Source organism: Spea bombifrons, chromosome 2 (assembly GCF_027358695.1).
Source record: "Spea bombifrons isolate aSpeBom1 chromosome 2, aSpeBom1.2.pri, whole genome shotgun sequence".
Classification (NCBI taxonomy): domain Eukaryota; kingdom Metazoa; phylum Chordata; class Amphibia; order Anura; family Pelobatidae; genus Spea; species Spea bombifrons.
In genome coordinates, this window is record NC_071088.1 from 129,381,561 (window position 1) to 129,399,775 (window position 18,215).

Sequence of the window (18,215 nt, forward strand, 5' to 3'; positions counted from 1 at the left end):
CTCCTGATCTGCCCCTGGAGCAGGAGGTCCGGTGGACGTAAGATGCTCTCTGCATTTGTCCGATGTGCCAAACGGCCAGTCCACACCTACATGGAAGCATTATTTCTACACTAACCTTGAATTATTATTTTTTTAACATTTGTACATTGTGTTCTTCTTAATAACCAAAGAAGTTGAAACCCCTTGGGAGTAAAGCTGGACTTGAGATGACAAGGTGGCCCTGGAACTTAAAGGCCGACGTCCACCGAATGACATAAGTTCATCCGACAGCTGGATATGACAAGCCACACATTATGTTTTATGGTCACATAATGTCCACCTGGGCAACCAGCCAGTGACTGCACACTGCCGCCCCTGGAGCAGGAGGTCTGGTGGACTTAAGATGCTCTCGGCATTTGTCCGATGTGCCAAACGGCCAGTCCGCGCCTACATGGAAGCCTTATTTTTACACCAACCTTGAATAATTTTTTTTAGTTCCACTAATTTCAAGTACTATATTTTTTTTTAGGAATACTTTTTGAGCAGATAAACCCCAATCAATTGGCCTTCGACCATTTAAGTATTCACTTCGGCTTAACCTTTTACTTTTTGATTCATAAAAAGATTCTTAGAACATCTGCATCCCGTATGATCTAGAAAACCTTGCCAAAGGAAGAGGAGAAGATGAACGACTGGAGATTCCAAACGGAAACATATACCCTCATGGATGGTACTTAGGCAAATCACGCTTCTGTCTAGAATTCCAACTCGCAATACGTTGACCAGTACTTAATTTGTTATTGATTTTACCACTAAACACAACCAATCAATGCTTTTCATAAAGGATTAGTTCCCACGGGACGTATAATATTAGTGCAAATGAATATTCTTGTGCTTGATAGCTCTGCGGAGTGAAATCCGTTTTAAATTATTCATGGCCTCTAATGGCTGTCAGTGGCTAAAGAAAACTTATGTACTGTGGGGTTTGTTTTTTTTTGCTGACTACAAGTCTTCAATTTTTCTTGGGAAACACCTAACGTCTGTTACATTGTATGGATTTTTCAGTATTGCGCTCCCATATATACTTCAACTCCCATCAATCTTAGGCAGGGGATATATGCCAGGAGTTATAAAAACGTATATTGGTATGCGCTTATACTGGTGTACAAGAATACTGCAAAATGTGAGCAAATTGAACAACTTCCATCAAATTAAAAATTAAATAATTTCCACCAAACCTTACTTTTCAGTTACAAATATTAAAAAAAATGCATAATAAAGTACTCAGAAAGTACTTTAATATGCATAATTCTTTGGAAAACCATCCTGGGGCATTTAGGTTTAACCCCTTAATGACAAAGTCCGTATATGTACGGGCTCAAAATGTATTGTTTTCATTGGGTTTAGGGACCGCCCATTGTCCTTAAGGGGTTAAAAAGAGAGGGCGCTTAAATGTCCCAGGATGGTTTTCCAAAGAATTATGCATATTAAAGTACTAAATAAGAGTACTTTATTATGCATTTTTTTTAAGTAGGTAATCAAAATAAAATACCTACCTTAGGTAGAAGCTGCAGCTCCCCTTCTCCTCCGACATTTTCACCACTGGCAGGAAAACACTCCAACTGAAATCAATGGGAATGCTTTCTGCGCATGTACATGGAGGGGGTTGGGGGGGTTGGAGATGACTAGCAGAAAGTGTATTTCATGGCTGAACACCTATCCTGCCTCAAAAAAGCTAGGGAGTGGGCAAAAAGGGGCAAATGCATATGGGACGATTCCGCGGAATACTTAATGCATTTGTAAATTTAAAGGGACCTCACAGCTGCCGAATGCATTAAAGTGAATGTGATGGCTGGAGGATCCCTTTAAGGTACAAACAAACCCTGGATGCCAACAGACTTTGTATATATATATATATATATCTATATACATCATTGTAATAGCAATTAGACACAAAATGCTGTGGGATTAACAAGATGCTGTGAAAGTACAAATTACTAAGAGCCAGTCAGTTATCTTCTGGTCCTACTGTATGAAACACATTGTTCTGGGACCTCTGTCAATACCCTAAAGCCAGCACTTGAGTGACAAAGCCTTTTCTGTAACGTAAGCAAATAACGATGCAAGCAGAGCCAGAGGCCGACTTATAAGTACATGCAGAACAAGCAGAAGAAGAGCCTGCTGGCCCAACGCACAATCTCCATAGGTCATATATAGACAGGAGGCGCTGGCGTGGCATAGAACCCATTTATCACGCCGCTCTTCCACCTGAACCAAACATTTGAGTGCTGTTAGAGCGCTTTGAGACGTGAAATGTGATTTGGGCGCTTTGGTGATAGGACCCCGTTTCAAACTCTGCACCAGAATCACTTTTTTATATATGTCACTTCCTTTATGTCACTTCCTCTTATAAAAGTCCAACCTCAGAGCTTCAAAGGTCATCACAAACAGGTCATACATCACCAACCACAACCAACACCTGTTTTAAGCAACATCTTCTCGCTTTATGCCCTAAAATCCCCAGGAGCTCACACTTATGTACACGTTTTTATTACCCTGTTGATTTAAGGCTTAAACTTCATAATAAACCAATAATTGTCATAAAGGTACTTTTCATTCGGTGAGGGACGCTACTCTATTAGCAAGAAGCAATTGCCCAGGGTCTTCATTGGCCTAACGCGCCCCCTAGGAGAGAGCCCTATACAAGACTGACATGGATTCCTCTATCACTGTAATACAATCATATTTAAAATGTGCCTTTTAGGTAGAATTGTTCTATTTATTACTCACGCCAAAGATAGGGCACCGAAAAGTGTTTTCACTTAAGAACCCCAAAAAACCTAGAGCGGCCCCTGAACTTGGCCATTCGTATTTTTTGTGATATAGTCTCCTAAATTTAATTCATCATACCGGTGATGAATGGCTAGCCGAATTAAAGAATTTCTTTAAAATTCCCATCACTGTTATTGATGCAATACACATTTTTTTGTGCTTGTATAGTAAATGATCCTATAGTGAAATACTCAGAAATTGCCTTATTGCATATAGAAAGAATAAAAATAGTTTAAATCCTTTCCTTTATCAAGGTCGCCATTAATTCACCCATATTTAATACAGTGAAGGGAATGTAGAGGTATATGGGATATCCATAAGGCTATCCTGAATACAGCAGGGGGAAAATGGCGACTCTAGATGGGCCAAATGGTTCTTATCTGCTGTCTCATTAGATGACTCCATAGTTTAAGAAAAATATATATATATATATGTTATAAAATAATTTTTTTAGGAGACTGACACATGTAATTAACTCATTCTGTCCTATCTTTTCTAGTAAAATGTATTTATTTGAATGCATGGGGTGATACATCTGTCTCTTGTGCCTTGGGTGCTGTGGATATGTAGATCAAATAACAGAAGGGATTTTTTCGGAGCATTCACTGTGCGGAAAAATGTGCGTATTCAGATGCTCGGGAAATTATAAAATGATTATTAATAATAGTAGTAATAATAATAATAATTTTTACAATATGCTGCACTGCACACCCTGTTAATGTCTCAATGCGCTGTAATGCTTCCAGGTGGTGTCCTTTGTGAAACCAAGTATATCAGATTCTAACTTGCTTTGGCATCAATGTATGGATACATAGAGACGCGTTCGGAGGATGTATGCGTTACGTGATGATAACGGACATTTACAACCCAGAATTTAAGAGCGGGGCAGCCTTAAGTGACATCAGCAGATCCAGCTCCAGAGTCAACCTACTTAGAAAAATAACCTTCCGCATCACTGCTTCTGTAATTTCTCTACCATTGAGTAGCTACCAAACCAAATGCCTGCCAAAAACGTGGCGTATATTAATATTTCCCCTAAAGTGAATCTAATGCAGCTTGTTCATCGCCGTCCTCCGGTACAACGCGCTAATCTTTGAGACATTGTAATTCTTGTAATTCAGAATAAAAAAAAGATACATTTTCTATATAAATTCTGAATATTATTAACAACAATATGTATGATATATAAGGAAAGACCCAATCAGAACATACGCGGCAATACGGTTTTAAAGTATACGTTCCAGATCGTGGTATATATAGCATATTCTGCGTGCGATTCGTTAGCAGAGGAAATCATTGTTAACAGCGTTCTAAAATGAACGGCCTTCTCTCGCATGGGTGCACAGATTTCCTTATAATCAGCAGATTTTGGCAAATTCCATTGGTTCATTTAAAAGGATGGATGGGATGAGCGATTAAGGGTGAAAGATGAGGTAACTATGTGTAGGGTATAATTGCTGATCTGTTCACGTGTGTGTGTGTGTGTGTGTGTGACGTTTCCACTAGAGACATAATTCCGTCTAGTCAGTGGGTGAGAATGGATATCTGTTTTATAATGTCACCTCTCCGGCCCCCTTTCTTTCCAAAATCACCCCCCCACACACACACAGTCTGTTTGTGCCTGCATCGCATTACCGAGGAAATGTCAGATTCAATTAGTCGGCACGGTGAAAGCGAGCGGATTTTGTAAGGTCGGGAGCTACCAAGTATTCGTCCCGTAGCTTATTTCCCTTTTATTCTTAGGGCATGTGAAAGGCGAATGGGTATTCCCATGCAATGATGTTGCTAGAACATACCAGCTGTTTTGCCATTAACCCCTTAATGACAAAGCCCGTACTCAAAATACATTGTTTTCAATGGGTTTAGGGACCCCCCCCCATTGTCCTTAAGGGGTTAAAACAGAACTTCTCCAAATTACTTTGCCTTCATACTTACAGGCATTGGTCACGGCAAAGCTGTTGGCTGTTTCTATGTTGTCCACATGGGGAACCAAATTAAAAAGTGCTTCTGACTCGTTGGGGCTGGTGTTATGAAGAAAAATTGCTAATCGAAAAGCGGTGTATTCCTGATCTGTATTTCGGATGAAAAGCCCACCTAGAAATGCAAAAAAAAAAATGAGGAGGAGGGAGACAAAGTCAGATTTATTTAAATACAGATGGAACCTATGATCTCAAGCAGGGGCATTCAAGGCTTCCTTTATCCTACTGCCTTAACGCTTTGAATGCTGCAGAGATGTGCAAAGCTCCCTGCGGCATTCAAATGGTTAAAGACCATCTGACATTATAGCAAACGGCAAACTGGATTTGTCGTTAAATCCTCTTAATTTATGTTATACTTCTACCCAGCGCAGGGATATGCAGCCCCTGACTGCAATGGACCAAGACTCCAACACAGTCACAGGCAAATTCTGCCACCAGGGCTGCACTGGACTCTAACTCTCAAAATGCTCAGCCAGCCAAAAAAAAATAATAAAAAGAATGGAAGTGATGGCAGCTATAGTCCACGAGAGCCGGGGAGCCACAGGATGCCTAGCGTTGTACTGGTAAGATACTAACATACATGAGCGGTCACATGCTATGAATCAAGATGTCCATTGATTGTTTTATTATGTTTTAATAACATATCTTGACACTTTTATGCCCATTCTAATCACTTTGACCTCTCGGAGCGTCTCTTTTTCCCATAAATATTAAAACACTTATCACGCAGATATTTGCAATCAGGAATAGGGTTGATGCATTTGTTGTGAATCTGATTTACAACTCGCTCACTCCGTCTAGATTCGCAAGAAATGATTATGGGAATGGAATTAACTTCCGCACTCGGTCTGAATGAAGGCAGCTTCCCCATTATACATGGAGGAATCAGCTTGCTCTCAGAATCTTATTAACGCCCCCCCCCTCGGAAATACAGTGGATAAACGATGCAGTACTGAGCTGGAAAGAATAAATAGATGCGCCGGGAGAATAAAAAAGGGTCAAGTAAAATAGAACTGAGGAACAAGCCTTCCAAAAAATAGTAAACCTCAGTCCAACTTTCCAAGCCGACCAGAGATGTTACAGAGATAGAGAGCTTGACGGCAGAGCAACGAGTGCTACTGCAGCATCCACACAACCTTATACGCCTAGCATCTAATGCAGCACCAGCCTGGCCTGACTCACAAGGGGTTAACTGCCCTTAGGGGCTTGAGTGATTTTAACCATTTCAACTACAGTGACGGGTTACGGCTCCGTTCAGACATGGAAAATCATCGGGTGCTGCGGAACCTTTCGTTGAGCTAAAAGTGTCAACCACCTCCTTACCATCCAGAAAGAGCAGGGATGAATCTGTCAGCTGAGAGGTTCTGCAGCAGCTTAGATAATCCAGTTCCTAACATATGCACCGAGCGAGTGAATGGTGATTTTATGAATGAATGGCAGGTTGCCCTGGTGCAGTGCAAAGAATTCATCTCCCTACGAGAACTTCTTTATCAATGAGACACCTGCAGCTGTTGCGGTACTACCCATTTCTCAAGTTTCGGATGCATTTAATGAGTTAGCCCCTGTACCCCAAACTAAACCCCCGTGTATTAAACAAGTTTGGTTCATCAGAGATCATATGACTTTGACATCTGTCCACGCCGGTCTTACCTATCTGAACGCTGCTAGGAAAGGCACCCATCGCAATCCCACAGAAGCCAGAGAATAACAAGACAAGCTGTTGGCAAATAATCCGCATCTTCTCTTTTCTCTTTCTCTCTCGCTCTCTCTCTCTCTCTCTCTCCTCTCTCTCTTAGATGCTGCCGAGAAGCATCAAGGCTGAAACCACAAACACAGAAAGAAAGCCAGTAGCTGGGAGTCTAGCAATCCATCCTGAGTATGATATTTCCCGCAGTCTCCATAGCCCCGGGAGAGCTGATGTCCGGCTGGAAATGTTGCACATGCAAGATGGTGGTGGAGGGAGCGTCTAGTGGCTACACTGAGAGATGAGACATGCGCTATCTCCCTCTCCCCCCCATCTCATACAAAAGCAATGCTCCCCCCCTCCTTTATGGCTTTCCTACCACTTCTCTTCCCCTGTATCCAGTCTTGCCTGAGCTTCTGTCACTCTGGTTTGGGTACCAAGGACATGAATGCCTGCACTGCTGACGGTGTGGGAGGTTGGGCTGCTTTACAAAGAACTAATCATTCTCAGCCCGTTAAGCAGTGGGGCTTTCAGGCAGACGGGTCTGGATCTCTCTGCTTCATCTATAACAGCAGCCGCGATGTAGACAGAGCCACTGCAGCAAACCTCTCCCTGCTCAACGGGTGGGGGGGAGCTAGCCCGGCGAGGATGGAGAGGAGGGTTAGACAAGGTCAACCGTTTCAGCCTCTTAATATACCCAAATATGACTGATTTGTCAAAGGGGGTAGTTTGATTCCCCCTTTGTAAACGAGAGTGGCGATTAAACGGTGAAGACATCACGCTCGTTCGAACTTCACTATTTGGGACATTTAAATGTCTTCATGGAACATGATACTGCGTTTCAAACATACAAATAAATCCACAAGGGAATAATTCCTTCCCAATTTTTTTAAATTCTGTTTTTAGCAAACACGGCTTATGTTTTTATTCTGATTTTTTTTTTCTGTTTTCTCTAAATGTTGTAACGTAGGGGAATTGGACGCACAAAATGTTAATTTGAGGATCATACTGTCACTAAAAGTGTAAGTCAGTGGAAGATGGGTTTATAGCTACAAGCAGTAGTTGTAGCTGTGAGGTTACTTTGGGACAAGAGGTGGACTAAAAGCCGCACAGAAACTGTCGTGGAAAAATTCTGCCCCCAGGGTTGATAGTTAAGTCACGTGACATGGCATTTATCTCATGATATTTACATCATGACCTGTGTTATGTTCACATGTTCCACCAACCTTTTGCTTGGAACCCTGGAAAAGCTCCCTAGAACTCACATCCAATGTACGTTGAGGCCTGACAGATTCCCGACCACTAATTTCCGCAAGAAGTTCTGCAGAAGATGATTTATTCTTTATTCATTCTGGATTCTGTTAAGCAATGTAATGCTGACCCTGTCCTGTAAAGCTCCCCACCCCCGTGCCATAGACCTAGCAGACTCTTCAATATAGAAAAGTTAAAGTAATATCCACCCAACATCATACGGAATCAAAAAGTCAACAAAAAGTTCTGCACGATCTTTGAATTTGTACTTTATTGAAATTGAACTTGTCCCCCAAAATCCGATCTAAATTATTCAAACATAAGAATTGGCCATTTCTTGAGTTAATACAAAATTTGTAATACACTTTTTTTTCAGGTATCAAAATGATTGGAATAAAAGATAAAAATAGGAAGTTGTATCAATTTTTTTAAAAAAAATTCCAGGATACCAAGAAAGTCATCTTTCATAGAGCTTGATTTGGTCGTTAGAGAGGGTGGCATTTTACTAAAAAAGATTTCAAAGAATTTATTTATTCAAAGTTGACACAATACGATCCCCACGTGATAAAATATGGTATGCCGATTTGTATAATTAGTTATGGAGGGGCGCATAAGGGGTTAAAAGAGTGTAGGAATGAATCGTTACGAAAGATGAATATCAGGGATTAAATATATTAATTTCATTTCTTTTTACAATAAAATAAAAATTATCGGAGTTTGTGCTGAAAATCGAAAATCCAAACCATGAGAAGCAGACATCAAAGGGTTAACTTTTAAGAGTTAGCCTGAAAAGTCATAGGAATATATTGGTTCATCAGGATTAAGACATCAATATGGGTTAAGTGCTAGATATGGTTAGGCGATACTTAAACATAAAGAACAAGTGCTGTGTACAAGCTAAGTGTAATACTGATGCGTTCAGTTCTTGTTGTGCATTAAACATAAGTTGAGAGATTGTTGCTAAAGGCCAATTTTTTTTTAATTCGTATGATGTGATTTTGTGAGAAATGTGAAATTAGATTCAATACTGCACAATTAGAAGAAGAAGAAGAGGTCTTTAGATAAGTAGCCACGTTAACCTATTGAGAAGCTGTGCACGCAAACCACATAGAGACATAGCACAGATATCACTGCATTAAATAAGGGCCAACAAGTGTAAAGTTCCCAAGTGAGCAAAGCCCTGAACCTAATTAAGCAGAATATTCATCTATTTATAGAGGGTTTATTTTACAACTACATTCCTTTGGCGATTTTGTTCTTTTTTGCAGCAGGTATCACAAAACCTTGAAGCTGCAGGAACTTTGGATCGTCGATATATTGATTTTTATTTATTATTTGTTTATGATTGGACACTTTTATACATTTTGTGTACTTATGGCAAGTGGTTTCAGATATTTTTGGTATTTACCTAGAGCTGGACACTTTTTATATTTTTAACAAAAAATATGGCATTCTATATTTTGTTAAATTCACTATTTTTGGCTATTCATATAAACCACTTGTATTGCTGCTCCAAGTTAAACTTTTTCTTTTGTATGAGGCTAGTCTTAGGCTGGAATATAGAATCTTCTTGGCAGAAGAGACAGAAAATGTAACAGCGAAACAAAATTGTCAAAAGGTTTGTGAAAAAATGTTTGCACAATATATAGGGGTGTATTCACTTACTCGGGAGTTTTCATGTGAGTTTATAATAAAATGCATTCATCTCATAAAATGCCACACAATCTGTGGTTATATTTTTGGCGTGGCTTTGAATAAATCAGGACCAGGTCGGGAGATTTCTTAGGAGGCGCTAGAGCTTCTTAGGGAACAAGGCCCTTTGAAGCTGATACTATTGACATCTATCTTCTGTAAATGCATTACTAGGCTTTTAAATGGTGTTTGCGATGACATCATCAGCGTATTTCCTGTGCTAAAAATATTAAATTCCAGGAAACGTTACCTGGAATAAAATACAAGGATTTAAGGGGAATGCCTTTAATTTTACTGTCCTTGTCTGCGTGAAAACAATGTACTTGCAAAAACATAATATTCAGGGATATAATATTTAAATTATGGGGAAACAGCTTCTTGATCCAAGGAGAGATCTGACTGCCATTCTGGGGTCAAGAAGGATTTTTTTCCCTAGTTTGTGCAAAATTGGAAAGAGCCAAACTGGGGGGGGGTTTTTTGGATCTACAGCAAGAAATAAACAGATATGGGAAAGGCTGAACTTGATGGACGCATATCTTTTTTCAGCCTGTTTAACTATGTAACTATGTTTCAGCTGTTATTGGTTCAGTGAATGAAGTTTCATTAGAAGTGCTGGATGACTGGATAACATGTATGTGCACAGATACTGGGGATACGATTAAATGGTTAACAAGAGCCCACCTAGGCTCAGCTATGCATCCAATGGCACCAGATGGAGAGGCTACAGTGCTGATATCCACAATGGGGGGGGGGGGAGACAGAAATATCTGACTTTTAAAAAAATGAATTTAATAGACAAAAATGGTAAGCCAAAGCATATTTGCACCATTTGGTTCATTCATATAATTTAATATAAGTCATTAGTCATCAATGTTCTGCTGTGAAGTATGGAATCATATGAATTACCCAAGGTGGGACTGTCCCACAGCTAGATGACTTGACTGGTGTAGATCAGCAAGAGAAAGATTATGTGAAACACTCCTATGTGCTCCCAACTGCTTGACAGACATCAGTTAAGATGTTGAGTTAGAATGGAACCAAGGATCTCTCTGTGGGAGCAGCGATTCCCTGCTGCTCTCTAAATAGGTTCCATTCAATATAATGAAAAAAAGACCTTTGCTTCTATAAGGGGGCAAACCTTCCTTATAAGCCAAGTAAAAAAGCTAAATCCTCCATTTACTGGCCAACAGTACTCGCTGTCAGATCATCGCTTCTGTGTGTGAGACCGCACACTGTGGACACCGGTGGCCACCATTCTATAGGAGAGAAACCGGGTGGTGGAAAATGATCAGCGGTAAAAGCAATAAAAAAGGTAAAAACACAATTTACTGCCACTTTAAAATGGAAGATGAATTCCAATAAGTATAAGCATTGGGTGGAAAAACATAGAAAATGAGTTTAACAGGAAGATCAAGATCTCATTTCAGAAAGTGATACAGTAAAGAAGTTAAAATCCTGGTAGTTTGCAAAACAAAACAATAAAAAAATCCCAGAAAAGAGAGATGGTAAAATGAACCCAGATGCACTTAATAAATCATTCTCTTTAATAAATTCCAAGGAGGAGTCATCGACTGAACAATCAGAAAGAAATCAATTGTTTTGCTTTGCCATCTGCTACTTATTGGTCAATACAGGGCAGAATGATTAAAGGTACTTACGATTAACAAAGCTCCTGACAAACATAGTGTAATGTAACAGGACTTACGTTACCGTATGGACGACTGACCTCGGCTTTTCATTTTTAGGAGGGATTGTTCTACAGAGATGTTTCTCAGAGAAGCGCAGACCAACAAAACATACGGTGAAGGAAAAAATTGTTTGATCCCCTGCTGATTTTGTAAGTTTGCCCATTGGAGAATATCATATACTGGTGAGATTTCTGAATATCTCCTCGGAGATGAATCTATCTCTGAGGAGATATCTAAGGCCAGCGGAGTCCTCCTTGTAAGACTATCCGTCCATAATGAAACCACAATTCACTTGCAAATCCCTGCTTGAGAGAATAGCCCTGGAATGAATAATTGATGTAAGGGCTGGGTGACGGTGCATGGAATGGTCCGTAAACATACGGTATGTAGCTGGTTATTGGTTTTAGGGCAGGAGACATTACAGTATAGCTTATTAGGTAGTCTTCAATAGAGGTCTGTATCGGAGCGCGGTAGGATAGACAGTGTAGGGAGCAGGTTAGGTAGGCTGGGCTGGTGGGTTTAGAACAGGCCAGCGAGCGGCACTAAAAAATGGGCGCCCGATTTCATCTTTATCATTTGCAGGAAAAGTTTTCAAAGTGTTTCAGGGTTGATAGAGCTACAGAACCATAGGTTCTTATGGCAAATAACTTGTGTTGAGTATCCATGAGCACCTGGCTGATTGTTCCATGGCACAAACTCATTCTGCGCATGCTTTTATTTCCCGAAACGTTTACATTTTAAGTTGCTATTCCCTATTTATCAGATTTTAGGTTCATGCATATATATCACTTTGTTTTTCTTTTTAAAAAAAAGGAATGCAGTTTACGTTTTTTTCACCAGCGGATTCTGTAACTCCATTTGCAGCCTATACAACAGAGGCGTCCAACCTGCGGCCCTCCAGCTGCTGCAGGACTACATCTCCCATAATGCTCTTTCAGCTAAGGGGCCGGCTGAGGAGTATGGGAGATGTAGTCCTGCAGCAGCTGGAGGGCCACAGGTAAGACACCCCTGCTATACAATTTAGTATTAGAATTTGGCCCTCCTGCGGGGCATTTAGTACTTTTGTTAAGGTCTGGTAGAAAGTATCGTTCTTATACCTAGTTCTTGGGAGGTAGCGCACATGCGCACAACTCTGCGCATGCGCAGTATGTATTCTCCTGTGTCAGACACCAGAGAATGAAATAGGAGATGGCAAAATAGGACTGTAGCGCAAAGCAGGACAGTTAGTAGGCATGTATTTGTAAGTACATGTTCTTGGAACATTAACACTTTGGGCAGGATGTGAATTTGTGTTATCTGAGCACTGCCTACAGTGTTGGAGTCAGCTGAGGTATAGCTAATGCGGACAATTCTAGCTTATGGTGCTAGTGGGGAGCTCCCCGTGAATGTTGTCCCCGGGGGGTTTTAATGAAAGATGCTGGTGTTTATTTCAATGTTCAGTTTTCAGTAAATATTTTCGATTCGGTCAAGCATGTGGGCTATAGCAAGGGCCTCTGAGGTCTGCCTATAGTATGGGAGTTAGCCGTCTCAGGTTGCACTAGCTTATGAGGCTAGTGCAGCGCTTACCATCAGTAGTGTCCTTGGGCAGTTTTCCAGACACCCCTGGCCATGCATAGTTTAATGTTGTCACACATTGGGAAATGATAGTGGCCCTGTCTGTCTACGGTATGGCTTACTTGGGTTACACTAGTCTGACCCGTGTGTGATGTCCCTAGGGCACTCTGATTAGAAGTTTTTACAAGGAGCCTTCTATCAGCCCCTTCTCCCAGGCTATGTCTGCCTTTTGTCATGTTCCTGCAGTGTTTGTATATGATGGGGTTCACCATTATTCACATTATTGGGCACGGTGTTGTACACTTATTTGGGATGATCCTCATTGAAGGCTAGTTGTAACCATTCATTAAAATGTGAATGCTATAGATCATCAGATTGCCTCAATCATTAGTGCTTTCCACTATGTGCAAGTTTCCTTATTTTAAAATACTGTAGGTCCGGTCTTTTTCTTTTTGATTAGTCTGCCATATGGTTTCTGGTTTACTTGGGAGTGGATGCAGGGCTTTTTATGGACACATTAGCTCTCCTGGGAGAGCCGTGGCTGTTTTAGTGTTAAAGGAAAACTGAGAAGCGGAGAGCCTAGTTTAGGTGGCACTAACTCAAGTAGGTGAGTGCAGGACTCACTGTGGGCTGGAACGATGGCGAGTGGCAAGTTTAGGACTGAGCAAGCCCAAAAACAACTTGCAATCGGCATTGTCTGGCTCCGGTTGCCATTATGTGAAAATGCTAGAATGCAAGATGACCCAGGCATTCATCCGGTGCTCTTCTTTGGTGGTAATTTGTGGTCCATCACATTTCACATGATATCACTAAGCCTGGACTGGGCAGTGAAAAAGATACATTTGTAAGGATTGAAAATGTAATGTTGTACTCAAATTTGTGGAGTTCAGCCATATCTTGGCTAAACTGTGTGGATTGCCATTATCTAACCAGCAATGTTATCCTTCCGGTGATGGATATCCCAACACAATATACTTTAAAGGGATTTCAGGAGGCTAGTGCAGTGAAATTGACAGAACCCTGCAAGCTGGTGATATAAAACTTTGGTTTTAGCCGCTTTTTTATGTATGTGTTTTAATACCTGAAAAGTATACCTGCTGAGAAAAAAAAGCAATTATCACAAGGGATCCAGATCTTCGTTCACATCTCTAAGAGTCGCTATGTCAAATTCCTTAATCCCCCCACGAGTCTCTGGAGATCAGTACTTGTTCAAAGGACAATAAGGAGACGTTAAACATTTAAAAGAGTCCTGGCTTCTTTGGGAGCATCCAAAGCTATTTCAAAGATGCCGGCAACAGTTTAATCCGATGTGGTGTCTCTTCTTTAACAGACTGCATATTCATGCCTTCCACCTTGTATCCGATGTGCCGTAGGAGCATGCTAATGCTGTCACCGCAGGACAAAACCAACGCTATGACAGTAGCTGTGGCATGAGAGATAGACTCTTCTGCTCCTGGGGTGAGAACTCATTTCTACCTGATATCTGTACATGCTTTCCCCTCTACTGATTAAGGGTAAAATCATGTTAAGTGTTAATGGTCGGTCAGTAAAAGTAGCTTTGCCTCTTCCAAATTACAAATACATATTAAAAAATAAAAGGCCTATTGAAATGTTTAGTGGCACGTTAAGGAATTATTTGGAATGACGTTCAAATTAAAAAATATGTATTGGCCATCTGAAACGCATTAGATACAATTATACTTCAGGCTCCAAACATAGTATGGATAATATGGCTTAAAGAGAGGCTCGAGGAGACTTGAAAGCATTTCAGCCAATAATATATGCAAAGAGACTTAAAGTAGTCTCAAAAGCTTGCAATCTAATGCAATTCAGTTAGCCAATAAAGATATAATTTTACCAAATGTGCCCTTTTCTTTCCATGGCTAACAATGCTATACCACTGTTCAAATCCAACTAGTAAAACGACTCTACTTAATTTGCCCATTCCTGTTGAATGTATCAACAATCTTGCAGAGGACGCTGAAAAGCGTTTGTAACAGGTACACGGCACCAAAGGTATGGAATACCACCCAGCAGAGGAAAGAACGTCCTTTAGCGTGAGGATATTAAGAATATTTGAACTATTCAATCAAGAAAGGGCTGGATGTGTGGAGCAAAAATGAATATAGAAACTGATAGAAGGGTTGATATTGGAGCAAAACTAATTAAACTTACTTATTGCATCCTTTTATACTTTGAGTGCAAATTCACATTTAACTATGTACTGACCAGATTGGGATATCACAGAGCTCACGTCTAGGCTTAGTGGGTCATTTAGACTAGACTTAAGAAAAGTGTTCCCTAAGTTTCTTTGTTCAGGTTGTGTTGCTAGCAAGGACACAGCAAAGTGTGGCTCAACAGTCTAGAACACGTTGTATACCTAATACTATATTAGTTTATCCTATAAAATGGGCTTTTTTTGGTTGCCCAGGTTTTTATTGACTTCATAAATACTCATGTTGGGTAAAAGGCTAATTAGCATATCAAATGAGCATGTAAATCAAGCATGTAAATAATGTCTTTTTAGAGGGCTGAAGGAAAACGTACTTTCCATGGTGTTAAACATGGCGTTCTTAGTAAAAGAATGATCGACGTAACATTGTGTATGAGTGAATGAATGTAATGAATCTGTGTGTCGGAGCAAAACCATAACTTAACTATAGATATTTTGCGCAGGGTGAGCGACCTCCCCATGTATATGAGAACCACTTTCCAAAATCCAATTTGGCTGAGGATATCACACAAACGGGGAATCTGGAAAAAGAAAAAAAAACAACAAGCCCAAGTCAGAAACATTGAAGAAGGAAGAGCCGTCAAAGTTCAAAGTAATTAGTATCATAGGGTTATCTCAGCGTAGAGCCGATGCCGAGTTGCAGCACCAGATGTAACGGTACAAATAAGCATGGAAGTCAGTGTGAGGATGGTTTATAAAGCCAGTTCAACAAGCAGCAGGTGGGGATGATAATAAATATTATCTGCAGGTGAATAGGCCTATAATACGTAACCTGTTCTGATAGACCGAAGAGGATTAGCAGCATGAAATGAGATTGCTGTATTTCCCAGGTGGCGGCCTGATAGCGCATCAGCCTCCCGCTAATTGAAGTAGAGCGTCTGAGTTCAAAACCACACAGGGACCAGTAAATGGTGACATTAAACACACGCTATTGTCCTGCAAAGCCCCCACATGTTAATAATAAGTATGTGAGAACGATACGTTCTCCGTCGCGGAAAAGAAATGCACTTACCAGACACCGCAGCTCTGTCTCCATATTTCCCACCAGTTTTGGCTGGAGATCAATTCCCATTGAAATGAATGCTAACACTTTTTGCTCGTGAGAACGGTGGGGCCTCATCAGACCCTCCTTGAAATCTGACATGAGCCAGCGTTGGAGCCGGATGGAGTTGAATATGCAGTGCATGCACACTGTCGAGCAACAGAAGCTGGGGGGGGGGGAGCGAAAACGGTGCAAATGTATAGAAAAGGTTCTGATGAATGCTTCTATGCATTTGCAAGAAAATTGATAATTTAAAGGGGACGCTACGTTATTCTATGCATTATTGTGCTGGAGTCCATCTATAGGTGTGTCATTTACATTTTAAAGTCAGTTTGACTGAATGGCTATAGACAATCTGATAGCTTTTGTGTGTGAATCGCTCTATAGTACGTCAAGCCAAAAAGCAAGAAAGTGACGCCGGTAGAATGAAAATAATTAACATTCCGTCACGTACAGCTAACAAGGGTCTCTACTCAGAATGAGAAATTAAAAAATACGGGGGGGGGGACCCCAAAACTTGCCTAGTCCTGTAAATCACATGTTTCTCTTTCAATATGACCATGAATGATGCAGCTAAAGGGAATTCCAGACTGGCGGCAACCACCGCGGCTGATTGTGCTGCTTCTCCTAATGATGGTCAGTCTAGATTTCCCTATTGATAAAGTAATTGGGGCGGCTAGAATAACGAAGAAGCCTTGGTCCCGAGTTTTATGGTGGATTTGCTAGCCCTGTTATCTAAATGATCTGCCTGCCGTGCTAGTTTATAATTAGTTGGTCTTAAATCAAGTGAGACGATGACCCGGGGGGGTGAAGCATACAGGTTAGGGTCGAAGCATAAAGTCCAACTTGCTTACAGTGGAATAATCAGCCTTTATTGATATTTCCGTTGTGCGATGAATCCTGCCATTGTATAGGTGGCAGCTAATTTTGGTGCAAGAACACATGAAATGTGTCACTTTATTTCTCTTGTTAGGTTTTGTTCATGTTTTTTTTTTTTTTTTTTTAAATGTACGTTCCTTAAATGACATTTTGTGCGCTTTCCCTTTTTTTAGTTTTTTTTTTTTTAGTTTTTTTTTTTTTAGTTTTCTGAGGTTGGAATTTATGTAACCACAGTTACTCAAATTTCACTGCATGAAAATTAAATTTTTTAATTTTAATTATTAATACAACCACTGCAAAAATTGCTACACAGTGACCACCGATTATAGTTACATAACTAATAACTTAATTTGTCTTGGGCTGTACAATTAGTATACAATTATACTTTTAGATTTTAAAATCTTCCATGTGTTATATAGACCCCGGCTTCACATCCTAGAATAATTGCCTGATGTTCCACTTATTGCTATGGTTAAAAAAAAAATCTTTATTACGTTCTAGAATCGAAATTGTGTCTGTTTTGTTTAGTTATGTGGAAAAAATCTCTATCATTCAGCGTATTAGTACATTACTTAATCTGACAGAAGGCTCACAGTTTCCCGATATAATAAGCTTTTCTGTGTAAATCATGTGGATGATCTTTTTAAATAATTACATCTGGTTTTTAAATTACCAATACATCTGTAATTTTGAGTGTGAAATTTCGATTTAGGCAACATAAGGGGGGAAGAAATCAACGTTTATCACTGGGTTTATAAAATGCACAATAAATGATCTTTTGCGTGGTTGTATGATGAGACAATATATTGTTTCTACACTATATTGTATCTCACAATTGGTGTGATTAGCTAAAATTAAAATATATACCGTATTTGCTCGATTATAAGACGACCCTGATTATAAGACGACCCCCCAAAATCTGAATATTAACTTAGGAAAAAAAGAAAAAGCCTGAATATAAGACGACCCCAAAGGAAAAAAGTTTTACCAGTAAATGTTAATTCATGTAAACTATTTTTTTTAATAAAAGCTATGATTGAGAAAAAGATTTTTTTTGTTTTTATTTCTTGTATTTTCCAACCTGTCCCCCAGTTACGCACATCTGCCCCCAGGCTTGCCACTCCAATATGGCACTGTGGCCCATGATATGCCTTTTAACCCTCTATATGCCACTGTGCCCCATGGTATGCCTTTTGACCCCCCTATGTTCCACTCTGCCTCCAGAAATGCCTTATACCCCTATATCCCATTCTGGCATTTAGGGGGTTAAAATGCATATTATGGGGCAGAGTGGCATATAGGGAGGTATAAGGCATTTCAGGAGGCAGAGTGGCATTAAGGGAGTTAAAAGGCATTGTATAGAGCACTCTGCCTCCAGAAATGCCTTATACCCCTATATGCC

The 18,215-nt window shown here is 40.2% G+C and overlaps 1 protein-coding gene across 6 annotated transcripts in view; it reads right to left on the reverse strand.

Moving 5' to 3' along the window:
• GRIA4 (glutamate ionotropic receptor AMPA type subunit 4) overlaps positions 1-7,044 on the reverse strand; it is a 161,990-nt gene extending 154,946 nt beyond the window's left edge. For 5 of the 6 annotated variants that reach the window (XM_053456478.1, XM_053456479.1, XM_053456482.1 and 2 more), the window contains exons 1-2: positions 6,441-6,846; positions 4,747-4,905 (exon numbers count right to left, since the gene is read on the reverse strand). In XM_053456478.1, coding sequence (XP_053312453.1) covers positions 4,747-4,905; positions 6,441-6,528 — 247 coding nt within the window. In that variant the 5' untranslated portion in view covers positions 6,529-6,846. The other variant, XM_053456480.1, reaches the window with a different exon arrangement.
• Positions 7,045-18,215: the final 11,171 nt, after the last annotated feature.